Source organism: Mycetomoellerius zeteki, unplaced genomic scaffold (genome assembly GCF_001594055.1).
Source record: "Mycetomoellerius zeteki isolate Tzet28-1 unplaced genomic scaffold, Tzet1.0 scaffold155, whole genome shotgun sequence".
NCBI classification, from domain to species: Eukaryota; Metazoa; Arthropoda; class Insecta; order Hymenoptera; family Formicidae; genus Mycetomoellerius; species Mycetomoellerius zeteki.
The window spans coordinates 3,052,071-3,078,653 of record NW_017256500.1 but is presented as its reverse complement, the minus strand read 5'-3'; the positions used below and the strand labels follow the sequence as shown (position 1 = coordinate 3,078,653).

At 35.2% G+C, this 26,583-nt stretch overlaps 5 protein-coding genes across 9 annotated transcripts in view; 1 reads left to right on the top strand and 4 right to left on the bottom strand.

Moving 5' to 3' along the window:
• Nucleotides 1-228: 228 nt before the first annotated feature.
• On the bottom strand, nucleotides 229-13,373 carry LOC108720783 (uncharacterized). The gene is given in 13 exon segments (XM_018444961.1): nucleotides 229-579; nucleotides 1,036-1,198; nucleotides 1,321-1,490; nucleotides 1,862-1,920; nucleotides 2,119-2,448; nucleotides 2,821-3,292; nucleotides 7,474-7,798; nucleotides 8,196-8,452; nucleotides 9,223-9,256; nucleotides 9,258-9,281; nucleotides 11,005-11,156; nucleotides 11,423-11,533; nucleotides 13,181-13,373. Coding segments are annotated over 12 exon segments (2,139 nt in total). The 5' UTR covers nucleotides 11,522-11,533; nucleotides 13,181-13,373; the 3' UTR covers nucleotides 229-525.
• Nucleotides 13,374-14,726: 1,353 nt separating this feature from the next.
• On the bottom strand, nucleotides 14,727-16,792 carry Dera (deoxyribose-phosphate aldolase). 4 transcript variants are annotated; one of them, XM_018444962.1, is made up of 6 exons: nucleotides 16,641-16,792; nucleotides 16,126-16,387; nucleotides 15,827-16,020; nucleotides 15,603-15,747; nucleotides 15,141-15,532; nucleotides 14,727-15,074 (listed from the first exon to the last, which is right to left on the bottom strand). In XM_018444962.1, the coding sequence occupies exons 2-6, from the start codon at nucleotides 16,199-16,201 to the stop codon at nucleotides 14,745-14,747; spliced, it is 1,137 nt and encodes a 378-aa protein (XP_018300464.1). In that variant the 5' UTR covers nucleotides 16,202-16,387; nucleotides 16,641-16,792; the 3' UTR covers nucleotides 14,727-14,744. The 4 variants fall into 4 exon arrangements, with proteins under 4 accessions (XP_018300464.1, XP_018300466.1, XP_018300465.1 ...); XM_018444964.1 differs by having other exon boundaries at nucleotides 16,645-16,792; XM_018444963.1 differs by having other exon boundaries at nucleotides 16,655-16,792.
• A 390-nt stretch (nucleotides 16,793-17,182) lies between these two features.
• On the bottom strand, nucleotides 17,183-20,357 carry LOC108720698 (putative ATPase N2B). The gene is made up of 7 exons (XM_018444830.1): nucleotides 19,963-20,357; nucleotides 19,093-19,278; nucleotides 18,752-18,993; nucleotides 18,503-18,671; nucleotides 18,279-18,419; nucleotides 17,609-17,728; nucleotides 17,183-17,532 (listed from the first exon to the last, which is right to left on the bottom strand). Exons 1-7 carry the CDS (start codon nucleotides 20,338-20,340, stop codon nucleotides 17,410-17,412), a joined length of 1,359 nt encoding a protein of 452 aa, XP_018300332.1. The 5' UTR covers nucleotides 20,341-20,357; the 3' UTR covers nucleotides 17,183-17,409.
• A 1,450-nt stretch (nucleotides 20,358-21,807) lies between these two features.
• LOC108720729 (rab-like protein 3) lies at nucleotides 21,808-23,731 on the bottom strand. 2 transcript variants are annotated; one of them, XM_018444870.1, is made up of 5 exons: nucleotides 23,654-23,731; nucleotides 22,792-23,001; nucleotides 22,532-22,677; nucleotides 22,324-22,446; nucleotides 21,808-22,189 (listed from the first exon to the last, which is right to left on the bottom strand). In XM_018444870.1, the coding sequence occupies exons 1-5, from the start codon at nucleotides 23,691-23,693 to the stop codon at nucleotides 22,010-22,012; spliced, it is 699 nt and encodes a 232-aa protein (XP_018300372.1). In that variant the 5' UTR covers nucleotides 23,694-23,731; the 3' UTR covers nucleotides 21,808-22,009. The 2 variants fall into 2 exon arrangements, with proteins under 2 accessions (XP_018300372.1, XP_018300371.1); XM_018444869.1 differs by having other exon boundaries at nucleotides 23,565-23,716.
• Nucleotides 23,732-24,276: 545 nt separating this feature from the next.
• TfIIEalpha (transcription factor IIEalpha) overlaps nucleotides 24,277-26,583 on the top strand; it is a 3,384-nt gene continuing 1,077 nt past the window's right edge. The window contains exons 1-6 of the mRNA XM_018444776.1: nucleotides 24,277-24,710; nucleotides 24,784-24,950; nucleotides 25,324-25,452; nucleotides 25,801-26,027; nucleotides 26,091-26,295; nucleotides 26,498-26,575. Of these exons, the coding sequence (XP_018300278.1) occupies nucleotides 24,584-24,710; nucleotides 24,784-24,950; nucleotides 25,324-25,452; nucleotides 25,801-26,027; nucleotides 26,091-26,295; nucleotides 26,498-26,575 (933 nt within the window). The 5' untranslated portion in view covers nucleotides 24,277-24,583. The remainder of the gene's footprint in view (nucleotides 24,711-24,783; nucleotides 24,951-25,323; nucleotides 25,453-25,800; nucleotides 26,028-26,090; nucleotides 26,296-26,497; nucleotides 26,576-26,583) is intronic.

The window sequence follows — 26,583 nt, the reverse complement described above, 5'->3', positions numbered from 1 at the left end:
CTGATAGAAGACACTTTTTAGTTTATATTTATGTTTTTAAAGTTGTATTTTTACCTTTTGTTTAAGAAATATTGTCTAAAAACAGAGTGGTATGTCGGTATCGGTGTGATCCCTGCTAATAATTTACTTAAAATTAGTAAGAAAATAAATTAATATATTTTAGATCAAATAGATCCAAATAGTTCGGCAGGGTTAAATGTTCTCTGAATTAATCGATCTGAATGTAAATTTAATCGGAAAAGGCTGCAGATCTCTTTATTGCGGGGAAAATCTTTCTCGAGACGGTTTAAATACAAACATATGTATACGTGCTTAGAATTATTACAACCACATTATATTGATGACAGTGCGATAACATTCTTCAGACGCGATTAACATGCCAGATAATTACATTTCTAGCAATTTCTAGTTGTTCCTTGAATTTTTAAGATATATGTACGTAGATTTAACACATCCTTCAAATACATATAAATTTCTCGCGTATACTATCATATTATATTCTGATCATTTGTAATCGCTGTTGCATTAGTGGCTGACGCTTCGAGCGCTTCCGTCGTCCACACTCAACGCCGGTGATTTCTGAAAATATATTAAGGAATAAAATTTTCCTTTTCCCTTGGTTAATAATATTGATAGTAATCTTATAAATTATACTTAATTTTATAATTTTACTTAATTTTATAATTTGATTGAGTTATTACGGATTAAATACTTGAAGTTGTTTACTCACAGACAGATTATCATCTGTTCTCTAATCTGTTAATTAGAAAACAGATGATAATCTGTTTTCTAATTAATTTAAAATAAGATAAAGTGTAATTTTTACAAGATCAAATAACACAATTATATAGGAATGACAATGATTAATTGGCAATGTCTGCTACCAACAACTTCATTAAAATGTTTCCGTAAACACATTTAAAATCGCTTAAGAAATATTTTGGTTGTCACGGTTTCACAATTAATTATCATCACCTCCATTCTGCCTAAGCGATTTATATTGACAGCCGTGAAAGATTACAAAGAGAGGCTTACAACTCTTTCGATTATATCTTCCGCCGCATTGACTTTAGCGGGTCTGACGGGGATACCCCTTTTCGGTTCTCGCTCCATTTTATGAATCATCTTATAAACACTCGAATTCATCAGGTAATCATAATTTGGTAAATTCGTCTTCTCATATCTCTTGAAGTTCACTCTGTACAATCGATTAATTTAATACCTTTTAGAACAGTCGCAATATCTTTCTTGGGATTTCTTTCCATCCTGTAGTACAATTTTGATTCGTTTTGAAATTGTTTTGAATAAAATTATACTTACCCCATTGCTTTACCGCGAATAACTTCCGCCTGACAGGTCAACACTTCCGCTATCATCTCATCGTTGAAGAAATCATTCGGACATCTCCATCGGCGACCTTGCGTAAGTTCGAGTTGCTTAGCCTGCGGCCACAGTTCTTGCAAGTGTTTTTTGCCTTTCTTGTGCCTTTGCTGAAAATTAAAATGTAACAAGTTAATGATTTTGCTCGAATTTGAATGTTCATCATGCATCAATCGCGTAAAAAGAAACAAAATTACGAAATTCGGATTCACGACACGTATAAACTCTTTTAATATCAATACAGAAATCGATTTATAGCAAAAAGGTGATGCAGGAACGATAAATTCATAAAATAGGAATATCAACCGTAAAAATGATACATATTTTGATTCATCGTGCATTTACGCAGTTAACTTATTAAGGATCTTAAAACAGGGTGAACTTTCATCAATCTTTAACGAGTCTGTAATTTTTTAGCACGAATAAGTACAAAGGGAAATCATTTCATCCTAAGACACAGATCATTCTATTCATCGGGTACCTGGAGTTCCTGTATAACTTGATCTTTTGGTGACAGTTTAGGATCTGGTTCGAAACTTCCTATAATGCATTGTTGTATTTTACAACATTGTTTTATATCTAATTCAAACATGATGCGAAAAATAATATTTTAATATCACAAAACTTCGCGCGCTAATAAGGCTATACACTTCACCGTTTAATTATATTGTTTTTGCAAAGTTTGAGATTCGACCAATAGAGAGTTCATGCATGGGTATAAATAATATAGATAGTTACCGTGCGATGGTGCTGGACTGGGCGATTTTAGAACTTTAGTTTCATAAGAGACGATAAATTTCTTCACTCTATTTCCTTCCTCGTCCGCGCTCTTCACGGAAATCATACCGTCCAGTTCTTTCGTTTCAGCTTCCTCTTCCTCCATTTCCCCCTCGTCATCACTGGGCTCGATCACTTGCGGCGTTGACCTCGATGACGTCCTTCGCTCCAAACACGCAATCTCTTCGATGTAATCGTAAGTCTCCGTAAATTCCTCGTCCTCGTCGTCAGTATCCTCCTCCTGCTTGTTCAACTCCTCCTCGTCCTTTTGCCGTGGCATGATATTCTCTTCTGAATAATGAGTCCAAAATTACAAATTTTAAACATTAAAAGTATTCTCTATTTAATCTAGGCTTCATTTTCATACACTTAAATTGATCTAAATATGAATGAATTCAATTTTTTTTTAAAAGAAAAATGTAAGATATCGAAACAAATGTTTTGTTTGAAAAATAAAGCTATTTAATTCTAACAGAATGCAATCTCATTTTTTAATTTAATTATTTTTTAATCTTTTTTTAATTTAATATTGACACGTGGATGCGAGAACTGGCATCCACTCAGAATCGAAGTCGCATAGCGACGAAACTCGAAAATATGCCTGGAAAATAATCGTCAAGGTCCGCTCTAGCTATTTTGAACATGATTACGAATCTCGGTCACCTGACGACCCGCGGCAGCCACCATTTCCGTTGCCAAGGGATCGCTGCACACCACTAAGTTCCATGATCTTGTGCAGTTGCTCGGACACGATCTTCAAGTGATTTTCGATTTCACTCGGTAGCTGCTTCAGAGCGAGCAATTGTCGCTGCACGTTCTCCAATTGTTGCTCGAGGCTGAACTCCGTGGATACCAGTTGCTTGATCTTCTCTTCGTTCTTGGTATTTACTATCACCGGATCTGATGTGGAGACGCTCGAATCTTCCTCGGCTACTGTTTGTTCGTCCTGCGTTAATCTTGCCTTACAAGATTCGGGACGATCCTTCTTGAACTCTGGTCTTTCTTTTGCTTCGATCTCGTCGACCTCGTCGCCTTTCTTTTGTTCTGTTTCTTCTGCCTTTGATATGGGACGTGAATCAGATGTTCCCTCTTGCTCTGCCCTGCATACGAACTCTTGTGTCGCTGAAGTTGTTGTCTAAATCGTGAGAAAAATTTATATTATAGAAAATATACTGGATAAAAGTGTGTTTGTTATTAAAGAATTTTATATTATTATATGAAAGGATTTTATCTCCGAATAACTCACTTTTGTCAGAGATTCTTTAATTTTTCGATCTTTTTAACATATCTTTTAGAATATTATTAAATCTTTAGAACAGAGAGAGAGTAAGTCTTAATTTTTCATAAAATTTTTTCATAAGTTATATTAATTGGTACATTTTTGGCAAAACAAAATGTGAGGTTTATGTCAAAAGCTATTTTATGCAGTAAATTATGCTACATAATAATTTTTAGTTTGTAAAAAATAGAGAGAAAGATAGCATATCTTTGAAGGTTTGTAGGAAATGAATAAATTAATAATCTTATTTTTGGAAAATATTATTTGTATGTTACAATATAATTATTTAAAAAAATTATTTTGAAAATAATCAAATTATATTTTTTGATATTATTTTAAAAAATTAATAGCTGTGTAATTAATCTTTTCATTAAAAATGTTATGCAATGTTTAAGAATTATGACCATCTTTTTATAATAATTGACAAATATTGTGATTTTTATTTAAAAAAAATTGTTAGAAAAATGTAATATTGAACATATACCTACCTTTTCAAGTAATTAAATTGAACGTCTTGATTGTTGTATTGAAAGTATACTGCATCGAACCGGCACTTATGTATATAATGTATGATTTAATATTTAATATTATATTGTATATTATAATAAAATCAAGCAACAAAAATTAAATTAATAATAAATGCTAATAAGTCAATAATAAATAATTAGAATAAAAAATAAATAAACTGTAATACGATAATTATAATTCATATATGTATAATAGAACGTAAAATTTTAAGCTTCTTTTTTGTTGCGGTTCATATTTTTGTTATGTAAAAAGAACGGTTGATATGTATATATCGACAGATATAAAAAATTCAAGTATGAGTTACCAGTTTCAACAATTTAATCACTTAACATATGTTTCACACAATTGAGGAGTCGTATTGAATCGGTCACATTAGATATCTTTGCATTCCGATTATTCTACTATGGATCACTCTGATAACACTTATTCTAGTGACAAAAACAAAACATACGGTTACATTATTTGAGGACACATTTACGAAACATTATTATACACATACGGGTATCAATGCGTGTTTCACGTTGATCTATAAATATCTATAAAATTAGGACAAATAATGTATATTTAAATTTAAATATACAATCATGGGATATATATTTGTATTAATCTAAATTAACGAACTGACGCGATATTCAATTTTTAAATGAAATCAAAATTGAGTTCCATATCGATTATTATAATTACATGTACAGTTTAATTATATTGATTGCATCAAAACAAGGTACAAACGCCATCAGATGATTATTAGATAATAATGATTACTTATACATATACAGAAGGATAATTGAAGTACAAGGTACGAAGGCGTAAATCACAAATTTTGTGAAATCGATGCCGATGCGGTTCGTGATACCCCGATAGAGAATTGTTGGCACGAATGACAATCTTCGATTGTCGAGTTCGATTTCGGAATCAATCTTCTCTTCACAATCTTCAATGTGTTCTGTATTTTTCTTGGTGATTCTGAACGAAAACCAAGGCAGATTAAGATGTATATTCTTCAAACCGCTCCACAGAGTAGGAGCTGCAAGGGAAACAGATTCCCTCCTAAACGGTCTTGATAATCTCCTACTTCTGCGATGGAACACCTCGCTGGAGACATAATCGCCGGTCGAACGGAGAACACTTGACAGAACATCTTCTTCTGCTCGCTCTTCTCGTTTGTGTGATCTTGAGAGTCGTCTGCTACCACGATGGAAGACCTCGGCGGAAACGTAATCCTCGGCCGACTGTAGGAATTTGGACAACATCTTATCATCCTCTTCGGAGGTGATATCGACAGATTTACGCGGTCTTGAAAGTCGTCTGCTACCACGATGGAAGACCTCGGCGGAAACGTAATCCTCGGCCGACTGTAGAAATTTCGACAATGCCTTATCATTCTCCTTAGAGGTAGTATCGATAGAGTTACGGGATTTGGAGAGTCGTCTGCTACCACGATGGAAGACCTCGGCGGAAACGTAATTCTCGGCCGACTGTAGGAATTTCGACAACATCTTATCATCTTCTTCGGAGGTGATATCGACAGATTTACGCGGTCTTGAAAGTCGTCTGCTACCACGATGGAAGACCTCGGCGGAAACGTAATTTTCGGCCGACTGAAGGAATTTCGACAACATCTTATCATCTTCTTCGGAGGTGATATCGACAGATTTACGCGGTCTTGAAAGTCGTCTACTACCACGATGGAAGACCTCGGCGGAAACGTAATTTTCGGCCGATTGAAGGAATTTCGACAACATCTTATCATCCTCTTCGGAGGTGATATCGATAGATTTACGCGGTCTTGAAAATCGTCTGCTACCACGGTGGAAGACCTCGGCGGAAACGTAATCCTCGGCCGATTGTAGGAATTTCGACAACATCTTATCATCCTCTTCGGAGGTGATATCGATAGATTTACGCGGTCTTGAAAATCGTCTGCTACCACGGTGGAAGACCTCGGTAGAAACGTAATCCTCGGCCGACTGTAGGAATTTTGACAATGCCTTATCATTCTCCTTGGAGGTATCGATAGATTTACGGGATTTTGAGAGTCGTCTGCTACCACGATGGAAGACTTCGGCGGAAACATAATTCTCAGCTGACTGCAAAAATTTTGAAACAGTGTCTTCTGGCATTACATCTGTAGGTTTGGCCATGTCGGTATATTCACCGGCTTCTTCGAACAAGACTAAGTTGCTATTGCATTCGAGAACCTGACGATCATTTTCAGTAGTTTCTTCTTCGAGCGGATCTGAATTGTTGGAAGTGTTAATGATAAGGGGCGATTCTTTTTGCAATGGACAAACTGGACTGTCCTCGTGCCATTCGGAGATCTTTAAATCGAAGACATCTTTATCAGTTTCCTGTTCATTTGGAATTGAATCACTGGCAATGTCATTGGAAGTACTGACAGTGGCAACAAGAAATTTATTTCGTGATGTGCACGACAAACCATCCTCGAGCCATTCGGAGATTCTGGAACGAACGTATTCCACGAACAATTCAAGTATCTCGAGATTTCTACGAACCAATCGCTCAACGTATCGACCTTTCATTGTACTTTTCATTCTTGATGATTTTGTGATAGCGAAGAGATTATTAAAGCTGCTTTTCGCATAATCAAGGAGATTCAAAGCGAATTTCTGCCAATAGAGACATTTTTCCATGTAACGTCCTTTCGTTCTTGTAGATTTCAGCTCCTCTTTTTTCTTTTCAATCATCTCTGGTTGTTGATCGTCGATGAAACAAGTCTCCTTGACACATTCAAGAACAGGAGCGACATTCTTCTGAAGAACGTGTTCAAGGTAGCGACCCTTGAAACTCAAACGTCGTTCATGAATCTTCGACAAGTTCGATGACTCGGAGACGCTTGGTCTCTGTAACAAAAACTGGAACAATGTCGTAATCAAGGACATTAGCCAGAGACTTTTGCGTCTCAGATATGTCGCCAGATATCTTCCCTTCATTCTAGAAGCGAAGACGCGCGTCGTCTTTGGTTTTGGACGAAAGTGTGTAACAACAGCGCTGACGTTTTGAAGCAGAATTCTTTCAGCGTAATGCGCTCGTGCGCATCTGCTCGTTCTTCTTTTGGTCTTGCTTGAAAAGCCATCGGGGCCAATATTTTTTAGCCCATCGTACTTCTTCAAGTATACATTTCCCGGTTTAGTCTTCGCGAACTCATCGACTTGTCGATCGCGAAGAATGCATGAACGAGTGTAACCGCGAAGCACGTTCTCCAAGTAGCGACCCTTAAACAGCGATCTCACTCCAACTTCGTCATATCTAGTAGTACTGTATTTTCGAGACTGACTCGGCTTAACATGGCATAGCTCTGATTTGCATTTATATGTCTCGCGATGCGCTAGTTGATCCTCAGAGGTGAGAAATTCATTTGAATCAGATTCCGAAAAACGTGGGGACAACAGTGAATTGTTATTGAGAGAACAGGTTGAACACGAGGAATTTGAATCGGACACGGCAAGGAAATTTTCTTCGAGTTTATTTTCCGTTTCATGCATCTTTACCTCGGATGGTTCCGGTGGTTCCGGTGTCTTGGTGATGGTTGCCTCTGATCCTGGAGGCAGTAAACCCTTTTCCACGAGACGTGCGATTACTGTCTTCTTGTCCTGTTTCTTGATTACGACCTTATAAGTTTCTCCTTCGTCCTCTTCCACTTTCGGCTCGTTCTTCACCTTCGGTATTGGTCGTTGCGGTTTTTGCAGAAAGGTGGAAGTGCGCTTCAATTCTTGCACTCGCTCGGGCTCAGCTATCGCGATATTCTGCAGCTCCTCCAAAACTTTTGAATCTTTCAGGATCGAAGCTCGCGGTTTTAATTTCTTGAAGTTTACTCTGTCGCGTCAAAGGCGCGGAAAAGATGAAAAAGTTATCATTATTATTATTATTGAAAAAACTTTGTATTTTATTTAACACTTCTAAAAAGTATAAAATTTGAAGAAAATATATGCAACAGAGATGGTCTACATACATATTCTTGAAATAGAATATTTTTCAAAATTATATATATTCATTTCTTCGCAATATTTTTCAAAATATTTTTCTCAATGGGTAATTAATATAAATATACCCTAATATTTTTTGAATGTTGAAGATTCTTCAATATTTAAAATATGTTTAATTAATTTAAAAAAAAATCTTGCTTGTATTCTTTAAATGAAAAGTATAGCAAGGGGTTGAATCCTTAATCGCGGTTTCATCATCAGTTGATTCGATAATCGTGGAAATATACCCCAATAATCCTTTATCGGACAAGAGTTCCTCTTCCTCGAGGATCAGCTGAGCGATCTCGTCATCCGTGAGATTTTTGTTGGCCACGATTTCGCTGTTGGCGTCCACCGGTTTCTCCTCCGCGAGGTTCTCCTCCTCTTTCCTAATCTCGTCCTCAGCGGACAACGGCTCGACGACGATATTCTCTTCCTCGTATCGCTCGATCACTGTCTCCTCCTTTAAGATCTGTTCTGGAAAGACTGGCGGTAAGTCTGCAAGCTAATAAGCAAACTCGACGTCATCATCTCGTCGCCACTTTCTCTGGTACACCATATCTCTCTTTAAATGTCAAGCGGATTTGAGATCACAGATTTTCCCCGTTGAAAGGGGATTTAACTTTCGGTGATAAATATTGCAATATTTTTTTTGTAGATAGGAATCATACTGTTACAAGTATAACGTTCAAAAAAATATACTTAATTCATTATAATTAAGTTAGACATTCTCGTAATAAAAAAATTTTTTGTGATATGATATAAATTTTTTTTTAACTCTATGAAAATATTTCTACTATTACATGTACTTTAAGCATCTGTTAAAATAGGAAAATAGAGAATATATAACCATACATTGAGAAAAATTTATGGTTGAAACGAACCAGAAGATTCTAATCATATTAATCAAAATTCTGGTTATCTCGACTAGAATGATAACAGATGCAACTATTTTGATTTCCAGTTTTAACCAGAATTCCAATTAATGTAACCATTTCTTTTTCCAGTGTAATAAAGTTCTTTTGACTCTTATTTGGTGACGTTTGAACACTTATTTTTTTCTCACATGGTTAAAATCATTCAGATAGAATTAATTTTTCTTTTTATATATAAGAACTCATATAAAAAATTTTCAAAGTTGCGCGAACGTGAGAAAGTACACGGGCAAGAGCCGGATGTGTCCTGGGAAGAAGATGGGGACGTCGCGTAGCCCTCGTCACCAGTTAAGAGTGCAACAGGGATGCTATTTACCTTTCATCTCACGAATATACTCACGGCGATCTTATATGGGACGATGTTCTCTTCCGATGGCGGCCTTTCGTGCCTCCTCCTCTCTGCACAAGCAACAAACACAGCGACCAAGAAAATAGACTTTCTCCCGCTCGCAATGAGATCGGCTGGTATTATGCGCGCAGATATGCAATTATACGCTGAATGCACCGCGTGCGCGGATTCCAGGTGTCGATCTCTCGCTCTCACGTTCTACCCTGCGCGCGAGTAACGGATCCCGCGAATGCGACAAACGGCAAAAGACGGACCGCGACCGGGGACCCAGTAATAAAATCGCCGACCAATGATAAACAGATCTCTCATTCTGGGTCACCTATTTATAGGTTTCGCAATACATTGCTACACACGTAGCTCATACGCCGGGATATTCTTGCAACGTCGCCGAAGTTATTATCGAGAGTATGCCGGCGATGAATGACGCGTACCGCCCGTTCTTCTTCATTAGGCACGAGATCGGGGGGACTCATTAAATTTGATCACGGCCTTTGGCTATCATGCTTCGAAATTAAATCCAATTTCGGTAACGATGTAAGACGATCGAAAGAATTCGCTGGTCTCGGCGGTTCTTCCGTACTTTCAGATGTCTATAGCATTTTATTGCATTAGTACCGTCAGCCAAAAAATATGTAATATTTAAGGATTGATAATATACTTTAAATATTTTATTTATTTTCATCATATATATTTTGTTTTGTATTTTATATATATATATATTTAGAATATACTTTATTAGAAATTAAAAATTTTTTGCAGCAGCAAGAAAAAATAGACCGAGACTCGATAACAAATTGCGCATTAATATCGAAAATATTTTGTCGTCGTTTCGACACGTGGCGCAATTTCACTATCATAATAATCTCAAGAACTAATATTGGTTAAGAGCGATTTCTCCCGGGAGAGACCGTATGGGACAAGAGTCTAATTTATGCGAGTCGCGTTCGACTTAGCTGTTGCATTTATGTACTCGCTTATTCGTCTTGGCCGCGATGCAACCGGCGCAATCGAGTGTGATTTATCTCCATTTCCTGTTTTGTTATTATTCAATGTAAACATTACGTATATGTATGCATGAATCTAATTAATGTGTATTTTTTAATAGCAATATAAAATGATTTCTTTTATCTAGTAGTCTCTAATGGATAAAATAAATGAAAACATTTAACTATTGAAGGAATTTATCAATTAAGATTTCAAATAATGTAATTTAAGAAATTAAAAATGTCTCAATTTTTCCAGCTTTTTTTTGAGTTACAAAAATATGCTATATAAACCCCTACATTTACAATTGAGGGGCAGACTTTCAAAATACGTTTTGTCCAAAATTTGTAATTTTCAGAAAACGAGAAAGAAAGAAACTACGCACACAAGAAAACTACGCACTTTACAAAAAATAACAATATGTCAATCAGTAGAATGTGAAATATTAAACAAAATTGCTTAATAATTGCTAAAAATGTTAAACAAATGCATTTTGTTTGTTTCTAGTTAAAAAATATAATGCACTTCGAAATGTCTATGTTTTTTCAGCATATAAATTAACGATAAAAAAATGCTTTCTGAAAATCTCAGAATAGCTTATAATATAACAACACTGAACACCATCTTTAACTAAAAAAATGAAACTTTTGATTAAAAAACGCATTTTGGAAGTCTGCTATTCAATTATGCTCAGAGTACGTTTTAAAGAAAAAAGATTGTATATAAAAGATACTATGATTAATCTTCCTTATGCTCGTACATAATCGATGATCCTTGCGAAAGACTTACCTTTGTACACCTAAAACGAAGTTGTTGCCAGCGTGCACTAGTGCTTCATGAGCTTGTCCGTGAGTCAAGCTGATAATCGATTGATCGTTCAATCTTACTACGACATCTCCGACCTTTAAACCCATACATTCGGCCAGGCTTCCCTCCGTGACCTGTAGATTACGCTTTTTTCAATCCTAATTTCATCCTAAATATTTTTCTTTTAACCTTTAAAATTTAATTACTGAGACAATATAATCAAAACAATGATATTTTAAATAATTAAATTGTTACGATTGAAATAAGAACCGTCACATCTTATTTACGTATTTCATGTTCGGAATATAAGAATAATTAATGTTACTTGAATCATAATTTTGTGATTTTAACGTCCATATTAACATTAATAACCGCTAGATAAGGGAAATATGAAACTCACTCTGATAACAGTAAGTGGCTGCGGAAAATCGCTGCCACCAGCTAGTCGAAAGCCCCATGGTGTGTTGTCAAATTTTGTAAATTTTATATTGATTGCCATGACGCTCTACATCTGAAATTATATTTGATAGACTCATTTTTACAATAAGGTGATAAAGTCAATGAAATTTATATATACAACATTTTCTTTTTACAAAATCCTAAATGTTACGTAATAATGGTACAGCGACACGAAAGTCGGATACGGGCTTTTTGCAAATTCCAGTGCTATTTTAATGTTGTTTACGAATACGACCGAGGAAGCAAATAATCCTATATGTATATCTTGATGAGTGATAAAAATATGCGTCATTTAGAGAGGGGTCAACGATTCCGTGTTACGCGAAGTGCCAAGGTAAGGTATGTCTAAAAATATAATCATAACTCTTAAATAGAATCCAAGCCGGCAAATAAGTTTTAATTGGCAAGCGAGCAACATGTATGATGAAATCAAATATCATTGAATGATTGATGATACATCTTTTTAACTTTATTATAATTACTAAATCAATATTACTGAAATAAAATCACAGTTTAATTTGCCCAACGTATCTTTTTTTCTTTATAAATTCAAAACATCAAATCGCGATAATAGATCCGGCAAGTGCTGGAGTTTTGCGCAATATAATCGAAACCGTTGTGATCTCTCGATTTAGATTTTAATGTTACGGAAGATCGTTTCGATTTATCCGCAATAATACAAGCATCTCTTTACTCTCTAAAAATTTTTAGAGTGAATCTTACTCTTAAGGATTGAAAATTAAATCACTCTTTTTCAAGACTGGCTCAATTTTCAATCTTTAAAGTAAGATTCCATTCTAAAAAGTTTAGAGTTCACAGCGGAAAAATCGAATTCCCAGTTTCTTCATCGAGCAACTCACAATTTTTTTTATACGTACATGATTCGCCGGAAGTATTAATTAAGACTTTCAATTCATTTGCAGTTACAATTCAACTTTTGTACAATGAATTATATACTCTCTAAATTTTTTTTAGTGGAATCTTACTCTAAAGAATAAAAATTGAGCCAGTGTTGAAAAAGTAGCTCAATTTTCAGTCTCGAAGAGTTACATTTCGCTCTTCAGGGTATAAAGATTCACTCTAAAAGTTTCAGAGAGTAGTTTAAGGGGATGCTGGAGTGCAAATTATTACATTACAGTCGTATAAAAATGGTGCAGTGGACCTTGTACTAAAATCGAAAAAAAAGTTAAAAAATTTTTTAACATTCTTTCGATTTTTTAGTATAAAATCCACTGCACCACCTCTTAATTTTGCGTCTACTTTAATCCTGTAAAAGGATTTTTTATTCCGTTCAGTCAATTCGAAGATTTTTATACAACTGTAATGTGATAATTTGGTTACTCCAGCATCCCCTTAAATCTTTCTAGCAAGCTCGTAAGTAGCATAATCCCGACGGATCAACATCGCAATCTCTCCTTCCGTTTTACTCCCGTGCGCGCCTCGCCGCGTCGACCCGCGAATCCGCGCTATGCCGACGCGGAAGCGGCGGTATCCGAATATAGAGTGTATGACGAGGTTGGTCCCGTATGCCGATGGTGCGATATATCCTGCTCGGTGGTGTCGTGTATATTACTTGCCGAGAGCAGCGAGTCGAGCTTATCTAGTACAAGTTGGGGGGGGGGGGGGGGGGGGTGGCTATTCGATCGGATGCAACGCGTGCCGCGAGGACGAGAATGTACGCGCGATCTGGGGGACTCACCGCTGGTGCATGACACGGCCGAGACGCGCGAAACGACCGCTGGAGCCGGGCGAGCCGTGCGACTAGTGCGGAATAAAACTAGTGCCGACGGTGACGGAAGGACGGGCCGGGCCCCGGCCGTTACCCGGCGCAATGCGGCTGAAACGGTGTCACGACAAGCTTTGCCAGAGGACAAGACGCAGCGGAGCTTGCAAGCTGCAAATACTACACGAGAGGCACGAGCAACCGATGACGCGGGCTCTCGCGCCGGCTCGAGGTCTATTTACTGATCGATCTATATTGGATTTGAGCCTCGATTTCCGGTGGCGAATTACGCCCGTCTCCGTCCAGACGAATCTGCGGATCTGAATGGATCCTAATAAAGTAGAATAATACTCTCGAAAGAGAGAGAATCTATGTAATCAAAATATCTTAAATTCTCAATTGTATTGCAAAAAGAAACTTTATGCTTAAGAATGAACTTCACATATATCTTGAGACGATACGAAAAATATAAATACTTAAATAATAAAAATATATAATGTGGGGATATTTTGTAGAGAATTTGAATATTTGTGGATTTATATGAAGGTTTCTTCAATAATTGAAACTTTAGATGAATAAGTTGAATCTCTATTTGCGAATTATTGCGTATACTTAAATTGAATATTTCTTTGAACTCTAACTCTTTAAACTTTTGGAGTGAATCATACTCTAAAAAGTAAAACTTTTAATGATGGAAAATTGAGTTACTCTTTTTCAAGAATGCTCGATTTTTAAGAGACGTTTAAGATAAAGTCCAGAGAGAAGCTGCACCATGATTTTTCTTGTTTTTTATGCATTTTATGCATAAATTAGTTATACTGCACTTTGATACATTTTGATGTAAAATATTTCTTATAATGATAAAATACAGGTAAACATTCAAGTAAATTTCTAGTAAATTCTTCCAAATTTAAACATTTGATATAATGATTATCTATGCGATTTTCACTTCTTGATTATATGTCACATCAGCTAAAGAAAATGAAATTGAGATGATTTTAACGAGACACTTTGTGTATTTACGTGTTCCCAACAATTATGTGTACCAAGTATGTCAATTATGTAGGATCTATTTACTGATTGATATATTTAGACACACGGGCGTCGCGATATCGCTGACGTTTTCTGTACTACTTATATGTTTCATGACGTAGTCTAAAAGATAAGGGATTGTGATAAAGGCCACTTTTGACCACCCCCCCCCTACAGTTCAAACGAAACTGGAAGAAATGTACCTCCATACTGGTCTCGATAATTCCCCAAAAGAATGTGATTCTAAACCTCATTATTGATTGTGTGTGTGTATACATACATCACGCACGCACGCACGCACGCACGCACGCACAGAGAGAGAGGGGGGGGAGAGAGAGAGAGATTTTAGCACTTCGGGTGAATTTTTTAATCAGTCAACTCTTAGAGCATCATAAAAATAAAATTTATTAGTACGTAAAAATTATTTTCGAATATATATGATCAAAATTACGAATATATAAAAACGATATAAAAATATTTTATCACTGTCTTATCTAGATCCAATTAACTAAGTCTCTTTTTCTGCTTCATCTTTATTATCTCCTTCATCTTCTTCATCTTCATTATCTCCTTCAACTTCTTCATCTTCATTATCTCCTTCATCTTTATTTTCTCCTTCAACTGTCTGGTTTTCACTGGCAGAATCCAGTGGTCGTTGAATTGGCTTATTTTTATATATTTCGATAATTTCAGTACTAATATTTTGCAATAAACTTGATGCACCGATTCTGAAACAATCGCTTGTCAAACAATTATTCCCCAATTCTTCCTTAATCAAAACCATCCATTCTAAAGCGTTTTGTGCAGTCTTAATTCCTCCGGCAGATTTAAAGCCAGCCTGTGAAAATGAATTAAAGTTATGTTATACAGATCTCGATTATCACAAATAATTAAATTGTTATACCTTTATTCCGGCCAGTCTTTCAAATTCTTTTATCGCTCTACACATAACAATTCCCGCTTGCAAAGTCGCATTAACTACATCTTTCCCTGTAGATGTCTTGATGAAATCAGCGCCAGCAAATAGAGCTACTATGGACGCCTTATATATATCTCTCAAGTTGAACAATTCTCCTGATGATATTATAACTTTTAAACATACTGTTTTTTCTGCATTCTTAGGACAAAGTGCACGAATAGATATCAGCTCTTGAAACAGCACCATCCATTGATGATTTAAAACTAGCGATCGATCGATCACAACATCTATTTCCTGTGCTCCATATTCTATTGCCAAGCGCACTTCCTGCAATCGAGTCTCCAATGGAAATTGTCCAGAAGGAAATCCTGCTGCCACTGATGCAAAAATATATTAGATAATATTGTTACCTTCACATCAGGTAAAAAAAAATATTTCGTTTCCTACCACTAGCGACCTTAATTACATGCGTTTTCTTCAATCTCTTTAAGGTATTTATTGCATCTTTTATTTTGGATGGATAAACACAAACAGCAGCAGTATGAAGTGGTTTATTCCATTCAAATGGAAGCTCCTTTATAGGGTTTGCAGCCTGTAATATTAATTAATTGATCAATTATAGATTTTATTCACATTAAAGTAAAGAATAATAACTCCATGTTCCAATTTACATTTTCACACAATTGTTCTATGGTGCTACTTGTATCGTCGTTATTCAAAGTAGTTAAATCAAGGAAACTTATTGCCTTTAGTAACCAAGCAATTTTATTGTCCTCTGTTATTGTGGTTGCTAAATAAGTTATTTGTCGAACAGATTTGTTTACTGCTGGTTCATTAATGTACGCCTCCAAACTTGTTAACCAAGCTAAAAAGTAAAATTGAAATATAATATATTAATATTTATATATAATATAGCTTTTTCATGAAATAATATAGAATCACAGAATTATTAATAGCGTTAATTAATTACTTTGGATCGCGTCTTTCGAATTGAATTCTGGGAAATGATAATCCATGACTTCAGAAGAAAACTTGGATAAACTCATATGGAAACTATATCAAACCGGCAGACTGTAATTATCGTACGCATCCAACAATGTCTCTGTTGATCTGTTTTTTCTTGTTCGTTTTATCAGCTGTTCCAAGTCCCAGACCTTAGCCTGATATGACCAATGTTCCGCTGATTTGCGTTTTCGTTTGAAATAAGACGTACAATTACGTATTCTCCACTGCTACAAATGATAAGCATAGATAGGCACGATACGCAAGAGGTACAGAATGATACAGAACTATAGGCAGTCATAACGCGTGGTACATACACAAATTTTTTCGTATTTACAATTAGAGATAACAATAGTTTCAAGCATAATACTTCTTGTATTTATATATTCTCAGAATTTATTTTGTGTTTTTATTGCGGATCAGTAACTGTTGGAAGAAATATCACAAACTTTTAGAGCTATACACACACACATGGATACATACATACATAAATCTACCTCAACGATAGGCAATGAGCTCTATAATATACTGGAGCACGTTTTCTCTATTATACTAAACTATAGAAAACTGCAGCCTGATAGAGAAAAGGCAGGCAAGTACTTGTACTAACTCTTTCCTACTTGTGTAAAACAACATTCAGCAAATCCTCCAAAAAAAAAACTACAATCTTTGCATCAGAATTCAGAGTGTCACTCACTGTTAGGAATTGGGATACTCTTATTCCTCAATAATTCGCTCCAGTATATCACTAGGTTTACTGGATCAGTGGATAATTAAAATACCAATATGACCGATAGTCGATGCTTAAATCTACACAAGGATATGACATCAGATTTTAATACCATTGTGACGTAACAGAAAAGCGAGTAATCAACATACGTCATCAGTGCAAATATAATTAAGATTTTTTTTATATATACACATAAATACAAACATACATATTTGCATCAGGGTTTGACAATCAATAAATATGATTTTTTGCTCATAAATAATTTATATAAATAAAATTAATGTTAGAGGTAATCTTCGAGGAACTTGCGTTCCCAACAAAATAATTTATGAGGTAAAATACTGAGAAAGCGTGAAAATTACGCTTCGAGTGTAAAGCGCACACTTAACGAAAACTTAAATAACTACTCGCGAGAGATCGTTTTATAAAAATTACAATCGTCATTAACAATCTTTAGTTTTAAGTGAATGGGAATTCGTACGGAGCCACACAGATCTATTTGCACTAGTCTTAACACTATCATTATCTGTGGTGCTCCCACTGCTCCCAATACTGTGAGGTCTGCATTTCAGCCAGACGCGACACGGTACGGTCAAACGCGAAGATTTCCTCTTCTCCAGTAAAGATGTTTGCCTTGTGATCCTCCTGAAAACAAAATTAATATAATGTAATAATTCTTCATACGAAACATTTGCGTCGTCATTGTGAAATCGACATCTACCGAGCCATGCGTAATCTTCAAATCGTCCATTAGCATCCTTTTCTCATCGGTATATTCGGACTCGTTTTCTGATAAAAATAACTGCGTGTGTGGTACAGCCGCCGACATAACTACCCGTACCTACACAATTTAATAAACTTTCATTAATCACATATTAGCCCTGGTAAAAAATTTTTCTGAATAATTTTACAACTTTTTAGAAAATTTCTGACTTTTTATGCAAATTAAAGCGCCAAAAAAGTCTATAGCTTTTTAGAATTCTGCATATACATGACTTTTGAAATATTCTAAGATTCCTAAAATTTCTCATTTTATAATTTTTGATAAAATTTTAATTCTGATGAAATCTGAGAAAAAGTTCACGGTATTTTTTCAAAAATTATAGAACTTGAATTCTCTTTCTCTCTCTCTCTCTCTCTCTCTCTCTCTCTCATTCAGAACTCACATATCTGAAAAATTCTACGAAAAAATGTAAACTTTCTTATTATTTCTGAAAAGAGTTCTAATTCATACGAAAATTCTGAGAAAAATTTTCATCAGGATGGCTATTTGCATTAACCAAAGTTTTGTCTCTTCTCTTTTATCAAAGTTCTCTGTATTATATAACTGATCCTCTAATGTTTCAAACTGCAAATATTATAATTTATAACTAAAGCCACATAATTCTTACCTTATTATCATACAATGTATCGATAAGAGTAATAAATCGCCTAGCTTGAGATTTAAGTCGTAGGTTCAACTGAGGCATGTCTCTTATTATGACTGTATGGAAGATTTGACTCAATTGCAAATAATCGCTTGCTCCAAGAGGCTGCGTGGAGATCAATACTTATATTACATATAGTTCTAATCAACATAGCATACAAATACTACACAAAACAAAAGACCTCTCACCCTGTCGCATAATTCCTCGAAAGTGGAGTCCAGCACCTGCCCGCAAGTTTTTCGAAAAGTGACATTGCGTCCTCTTATGGAAATCGTGCGCGATCGTATCACGTCGTTCTCCATGGAACACAGGTACTTGAAGACTTTATCTACGTCGTTCGTGGCGTCTTTGCCTTTTCTTGTAATTAAATGGCTTGTTAGACGGTGACAATATAGACAGTTATCACAAAAATTGCACATATTAATTTCTACACATACATGAAGTATATCTTCTTATTTCCGGATCCCGATTTTAATCTGTAATCTATCCCAGAGTCCAAGTTACTAACGAGGCAGTGATCTTTCAGCACTTTTATAAATGGTACAAAATTTCCTCTCTGCAGTCCGTTCTTATATAGATCATCTGGCGATCTGTTACTAGTCGCGACCACTATCACGCCATTATCGAACAGCTCTGTGAACAGCCGTTTCAATATCATCGCATCCGCGATATCCGTTACCTGCAACGCATCTGTTTTCATTGATCTTTTATTTTTAATTATACCTTACAAGTATAGTGTTTGTTTTCTTGAAGTAATCTGAATCTGAATAATATGAACCTGAAATTCATCGAAGCACAACAGCCAAGTCTCCTCTGCAATGTCAGAGGCAATTGGAGGTATCGGATCAAAAGGTTGCAGCTTGGTACTAGTCACATCTCGTACAATGGTCTTCTTTACTTCGTGCACTCTACTATGCACATCCAGCATGAAAGAATGAAAGTGGACCCTTTTCTTATTTTCAATCTGAAACATTTTTATTTGAAAGTATGTTACATTGTACCATGGAAAAATTTCATTTTTGTTCTGTACTATGCATGGAAAGCCATAATATGTGTTAATCGACAATCATATATACACATGGACTACTAATATCAATTTCATATCTGATATGATGTTGCGTCACATCTCTAAATTTATAAATCAAGAATCAGTAACATACATAAAAATATTTAAAGGTACCTAAAACATCAAAAATATGCATTATTTTAAAAATGATTTGAATTTATATGGTCTATCAAATTGAAAACGAATTCCATCTTTATTTCCAAACTTCGGAAGAAATAGATAACAATATCTTCATTTCAATTTAAAGTTGATATAATATATGAAAAGTGGGAGGTGTTAGCAATCCATGTGCATTGTAGATGTCAATCAAGTGACTTATTTATTCTGAACAATTTATTTTTATTCAAACCTTTATTTTGACTTTTTTTTGTTTGTTTCAATTTAAAAAATCTTTCTTATGAAATCTTGCACAATATCTGTTACTTTAATAACAGCCAACAAATCATGCAAATTACACAAGAATTGTTATCTCTGCTTTCAGATTGTGCGAAAAAAAACATGTGTTGTCACATTAAACAGATTAAGCTATTAAATTTAGCCTTCCATGCACAGTGCTTACGCATACAGCAACCAGAGAGATACCTGGCAACAATTGTAAAATAGGTCCATCAACATTGTTTTACCTCCACCCACTGCTCCGTAAATGTACAACCCTTTCGGCGCATCCCTCCGCTTGCTGCCGAACCATTTTTCCAGCAGATTTAATTGCTGTGGCTTATAATCTTGAACTTCTTGGTAAATTTGCTGCAGGGTCTGTGTCACTTTCGTCTGGTATGTATCGTTCATCAGCTCGCCCCTAGCTATTTTCTGTTTTAGAATACTGACTGGTCCACCATTCAAGTTTATGTTTATATTGTGAGCGTAGCTAAATCTCTGAATACAAATCATAGGTCGTACATGCATCAACACATGACAGAGACTATTCGTGTTAGCGCACGTCTTTGCGAAGTGATAAGACATAATTGCAGGAATATTACCTGGAAAGCAAAAGTCTATTAAGACCTATGATTCATCAGATTACTCAAGCGTCACGTTTATGCTACAAGCTTGGATGTGTAGAACAACTTTGATTCCAATTAATCAATTGACAACTAATTCAACTGACAGAATCATAAAATTAAATCTCCAACAACTACATAATTCGTCGTTCCTAATCTTTTTTTCCATATAATTAAAATTAATAACTGTGTTATCAAAACAATATAAGTATTACTTGACAAGCTAGTCATTAATGACGATTAAGTTAATCGGAGTTTGATCGAGGTCGCTCATAGTCTCAGAAATCTGGCAGAATAATTCCGTCGATGTTATCATCAATATTATATCAGTTTTATATCTATTAATGTATAGATGCGATAACCTTGAATAAAAAAAAATGGCAGGCACGTACACGTGTCTGGCCTAAATTGGACTCACACACGTGGAGAGCCGGATAGGTTGCACGTCGACTTCACTCGATCTCACGACCGGAGCAGACCGGAGCGCGACACTGACAGAATCCCAAGTCGAGGTCCACGCAGCTTCAATACAGGAGGAAAGGCCCGCTTTCCCCCGCTACGTGACTATCCGTTTAAACCATACGTGCGAATTGTCCCGCGCACTTGTCAGTGTCACGCGCTTCTGCCGTCCGCATTCATTCGGCGAGGACGTCCGTTTTGAAAGATATCGTTCGCGCCGTCATGAAAGCGAATTCACACCACGAAATAACTATCCCGGCAGTTGGCAGGCAGTTTGACCAATCTGCATCACCGGCATTGTTCTGCACTTATTTGCACTCTAGTTCAAGAATACGCTACTGGTGGCCCGCGATGTCTAATCTTGACTCGCAGAAAAAGAAAAATAAACTGAATTATTAGTGCCGAATTGTTTCATAAATTCTCTTTATGAATTATTTTATTTCATTATAATTGATTAATCGTATTTATGCTCAAATGCAATCTTGCTCCGTGTAAGCTGAAGGTCGATTGTGTATCTTTAAAATGAGGTAAAAATTCCAAGTGAGCAAATTTATTAGAATATTTATAATTTTATTGGTCAAAACTTAAATTTGCTCACTTTAATTTTCATCTCGTTTAAAGATTGATTCTTCCCACAATTGATTATTTGTATTTACGCATAATGCAATTGATCAATCGACGAACTCATCTTATTTCAATCTCAATCTACATGCTTTTCGCCTATTGAGAAATCTCTCTCTCTCTCTCTCTCTCTCTCTCTCTTTATAGGATATTCTATATCAATTTAATAAAAAAATATATAACGTATATTTTTTTATATAATTACATTTTGCTAATAACAAAATATTGAATAGATTATAGATATATATTTATATTACATTATATAAAACAATTGTATACAATGTGATGTCTACAATATAGATACGTGAAAAATATATCGAGTGCTTAATATATTTTTATCTACGCTGCATTGATAATTGTCTTTTTCTTTCTTTTGAACATATCTGACAAGATACTTCCGTGGGAAGATTAGGAATGTGGATAAGAAATGCGAGATCGATAGCCTTATAATACTTAATCTGCGCAATCCTATAACGCTTCGTGTCACAAGAATGGTTGTTCTGTGCAACAAGAAATAAGATTGAGATCTCATGATACAGTACTCTTGACATTCAATCGTTATGATAAAACTTTGGATAGACCGAAGAAGTGTATAGTGGTGGCCTTCGCTTATCAGGACTAATCACTTCTTTGGAGGAATAGTAACGTCTTTCGATAACTTTATCAAAGAATCTACTGAGCTTCACGGACGAACTGGAGCCCGCTGCCAAAGATCTTATCTGATGGCAATCCTGTTACAACAAAGTAAAGCAAAAGCGTTAGTCACATGTTGATTAAAAATTTCACATAACATGTATCCAATCAAATTTTAATTAATTTTTTTTTCAATGATACATTTGGCGAGTCTCAGGTGAGTAATCCTTACCAAAAATATTTCATCGGCACCACATTCCTCCGCGATGGTTGCAGAACGTCTATGTATGTTGGATTTTACGAAATTAGAGTCCGAGATCAGATCAAGCTTCGTGCCAATGACTAAAATTGGAATCTAGAAATAAGTGTTATTTATATATTTATTATACTTATGTAATTTGACATTAATATATCACAATAGTTTGGAAGATTATTGCCACCTGCGTCGAGCCCACAAACTTCTCAGGATCAAAGTCCTCGAACTTGGACTTTAAGGAAGTCCCATCTTTACTTAAAACCTCCTCCAGCCATTTCTGCAGATTCTGCTGTGATTTACGATTCGTTAAATCGTGGACTAATATTATGCCTAGTTGTAAACGACATATATTTGCAATCACTGTCATATTCTGTCGCAATTATGCATTTGTATGTCAAACAAATATGGATATTGATATTTAATCATTATAAAATTTGGTTATACCGTTTGTGGGATTGTAAAATACAGATCTTGTGTTTTTGTGATTTTGGCTGCCACCGACATCCCACAGCTCGACAAAGTATCTCCTTTGATTCGGTGTGCCTTCCTTGTACTCGTGCAACTTGACTTCTACCGAACAACCTATTGTCCAAGCAGGATTGCCGATAGGTTGCTGTTGGCATATTAAATGTGTCAGCGATGTTTTACCGACTCCTGCAATAATAAAGATATTTATCATTATTATATTTATCACTATTATGATACATTTTCTCATAAAAGTAATGTTCCTTTTACAACAGTTCATAATTTGCACATATTATATTTGTTTTTTATCACAGCACTGCACTAAATTTTCTTTCTCGCTTTTGCCAAATATCAAACATATAATTAGATCTATTCTTTTTAACTTCTTGCACAATTCATTTTTTCTTTTTTTATTCAATGTAAAAAGAAAAAAAGGAAAGATGAATTGTGTAAGAAGTTCGGTTTAAAAAAAGGGCTACTAATTTCTTTTTAAATACAAAGAGTACTCACTCAATTTAGTTATAAAAAACAATTCTGTTATCGAATAATTATACATAACCTAAATGTATAAATGTTAAAAATATCTCTGATATGAATAAAAACATTAATGATAGCAAGAAATATCATTATCATAATATTTATCCCAAGTTTCACTTGACTTTATTCAAATAAAATATTGCAGAATATCGATAATATTCCAGAAAAAAAGATTATTGTATGTTTAAAATATTAAATATTTTTCGCGTGCTCACCTGAGTCGCCTACTACGATAATTTTAACTTTATCGATCGCTGCCATTGACAAATCTTATTAAAATTCTTTATACGTGAATTATACGTACGAAAATTTTTAACATTTGACAGTTGACGGATCGCAGTCATTTAGCAGACGTGTTGATAGCAGTGCCACGCAGTTTTCCATGCAATACGCATGCGTGTATCTAGTGAAAAGACTAGTGAGATATAAGAAAACATCATCTTTTTATTTTCTTTGTCAATATTTTCCTTCAACTATTAAAGAAAAGATTTTGTTTTTCTTTTAATAAATTTTTATTAATAAAAAAACATCACAATGCTACCAAAGATCAATCTGCGAATTTTAATTTCCCTAGGGATTTATTCGAGGAGCAAAGTCTGCGCATGCGCGGCCAGAGACGGCCAAACGCTGGCAGACGCGTTCTCGGAGCCGCGCACGTATTCCGCCGTGCGCGCTCACGGCGCAAATGGCGCAATACCGCAATTGCGGGATTTTCCTGATTCTAACCTAAAGACTGCCTAAAGATAGTCGCGAATGTCGCGATCATAAGTGCATCGCGCGTTGATGGGCAATATTGTGCTTTCGTGATTTTTCCAACATTCCTGAAACGTAGGGCGACTGAGGGCGACGTTCCAGCTCAGGATAAATATAGCGAAAGAAGAAGGAGAAAATTCTGATCTTTGTAAGAATTCGTGGTGTGATATTTGTATTCATGAAGCTTTTGTCTTTTCCATTTGTCAGTATTTTACTATAAAATATCTTTTTTTTTTTAGCAAAGTAAGTAGATCCGATTTCTAGGAGAAGAATGAAGATACGCTTACAATTCTACAAGTACAGCGATCGTATTTTTGGAGAATGTGTGTGTGATTATCGTAAAGTGCGTTTGACATGAAACTGTGAGCTTGGCATGTGAACGGACAGTAAACGTAATAATAACGATAATATTATTGGCAAAATTATTGTTATTCGACAACGATATCGATATTGTTAGAAAATCATTTTTATCATCTAAAATATGAGCGTCGAGGAGAGACTTGTCACTGAGGTACCTAGTAGCTTGAAGAAACTGGCACGCCTTGTTGTACGTGGGTTTTATTCGATTGAAGATGCTTTAATTGTGGATATGCTAGTCAGAAATCCATGTAAGTAATTATATACTGATTTAGAAAATATTTCATTTAATTGAAATGATATTTAACAATAAAATATCACCAGGTATGAAAGAAGATGACATTTGTGAATTGCTTAAGTTTGAACGCAAAATGTTAAGAGCTAGGATATCCACATTGCGAAATGATAAGTTCATTCAAGTGAGATTGAAAATGGAGACAGGATCAGATGGCAAAGCACAGAAAGTCAACTATTACTTTATTAATTATAAAGTAGGTAACATGGTTATGACTTTCTTTAACTTGATGAAAAATACTAGCAAATGGAAGAATTATTAAAAAGAGTTTATATCTTTGTTCGGGTTCGACTCCCGACCGAGGCATTATTTTTCGCAATAAGTTTTATTACAGTTTTTAAGTTGGGGAATTTGGGGGGATTATTAATATTTTCAGATTTGATTGCGTTGAAAGTCCGACAACCATATCGGCAAGCATTTATCATTTCTGAAATTAATTCATTTAAATGAATTTACAATAGTTCAACATCTTAACGTTCTGACCGTTATGGCGCTTCTTAATTTAAAATTATTATGTTTAACATTAGCGGTCTTTCAATCTTATTATTGTTTATATCTTTGTGTTTTAGACGTTTGTAAATGTGGTGAAGTATAAACTCGATTTAATGAGAAAGAGAATGGAAACCGAGGAGAGAGATGCAACCAGTAGAGCCAGCTTTAAGTGTCCAAGTTGTTTAAAGACATTTACTGATCTTGAGGTAAGTATGGCAGTGTGGTATGTTTGATGTAATCTTAAGAATTGAATTAAGAAAATTTATTTTTTAAGAAAAAACAGTTTGTTTTTATCCTGTTTCATTATAATTAAATGATATATTAACTAAAACAATGTGTTTAAAAAACAGACCCATTACAATTTTATATTGTGATAGATCTGTTTTTTTTTTATTTCTGTGCTAGACTGCATTAAAACTGACTCTTGCTTTCACCAAATATCAAATATGTTTCTTTCACTTTTCAAGTTGCAAAAGTATACACTAGACAACAAATCTGTTAATTTAAAGTACATGGTTTATGTAACACATGGATTTTATTAAATTCTTGTACAGGCGGATCAACTTTTCGACATGAGAACCGGCGAGTTTAGATGTACATATTGTCGAGAGATAGTGGAAGAAGATCAGTCTGCTCTTCCAAAGAAAGATTCCAGATTATTATTAGCAAAGTTTAATGAACAGTTGGAGCCTCTCTATATATTATTAAGGGAAGTAGAAGGGATCAAATTGGCGCCTGAAATACTGGAACCAGAACCCATTGATATCAATACTATTCGAGGGTATGTGTTTCTAAAGAAATGTTCATGTATAAAGATATTTATTAAAATAATTATTTTGAATAGTATCGACACAAGAAAACCGAGCAGTCTTAGAGCACCTAGCGAACAGTGGTCGGGTGAAGCTACTAGAATGACCGGCTTCATAGTGGAGGATACTAGAGTAGATGTTACTATTGGAGACGAATCTCCCGATGACGCGTTAAATCACAGAAAGGAGAGACCCATATGGATGATGGAAAGTACAGTTATGAATTCCGATGGTTCACAGGTATTATTTCTGTTATTCTATTGCAGCTTTTCCTTAAGCCTGAGATACAATTGAAAAGCGCAGACAAAAGGAACAGGGACTAAATCAAGCTATTAGAAACTGTATTCTAATAGGTTGAAATCTGTTATCTCTTGTTCTTGTTGCTTTTCAATTGTGTCTTAAGTTACATAAATCTTATTCTTTATTTTCGAATGTCTTACAGCCTGACGGCGTGAACGCGCAAGATAGCATATTGGACAAAGCTGCAGCCACTGCCACAAACATGACTACGACGAATAATAAACAGGG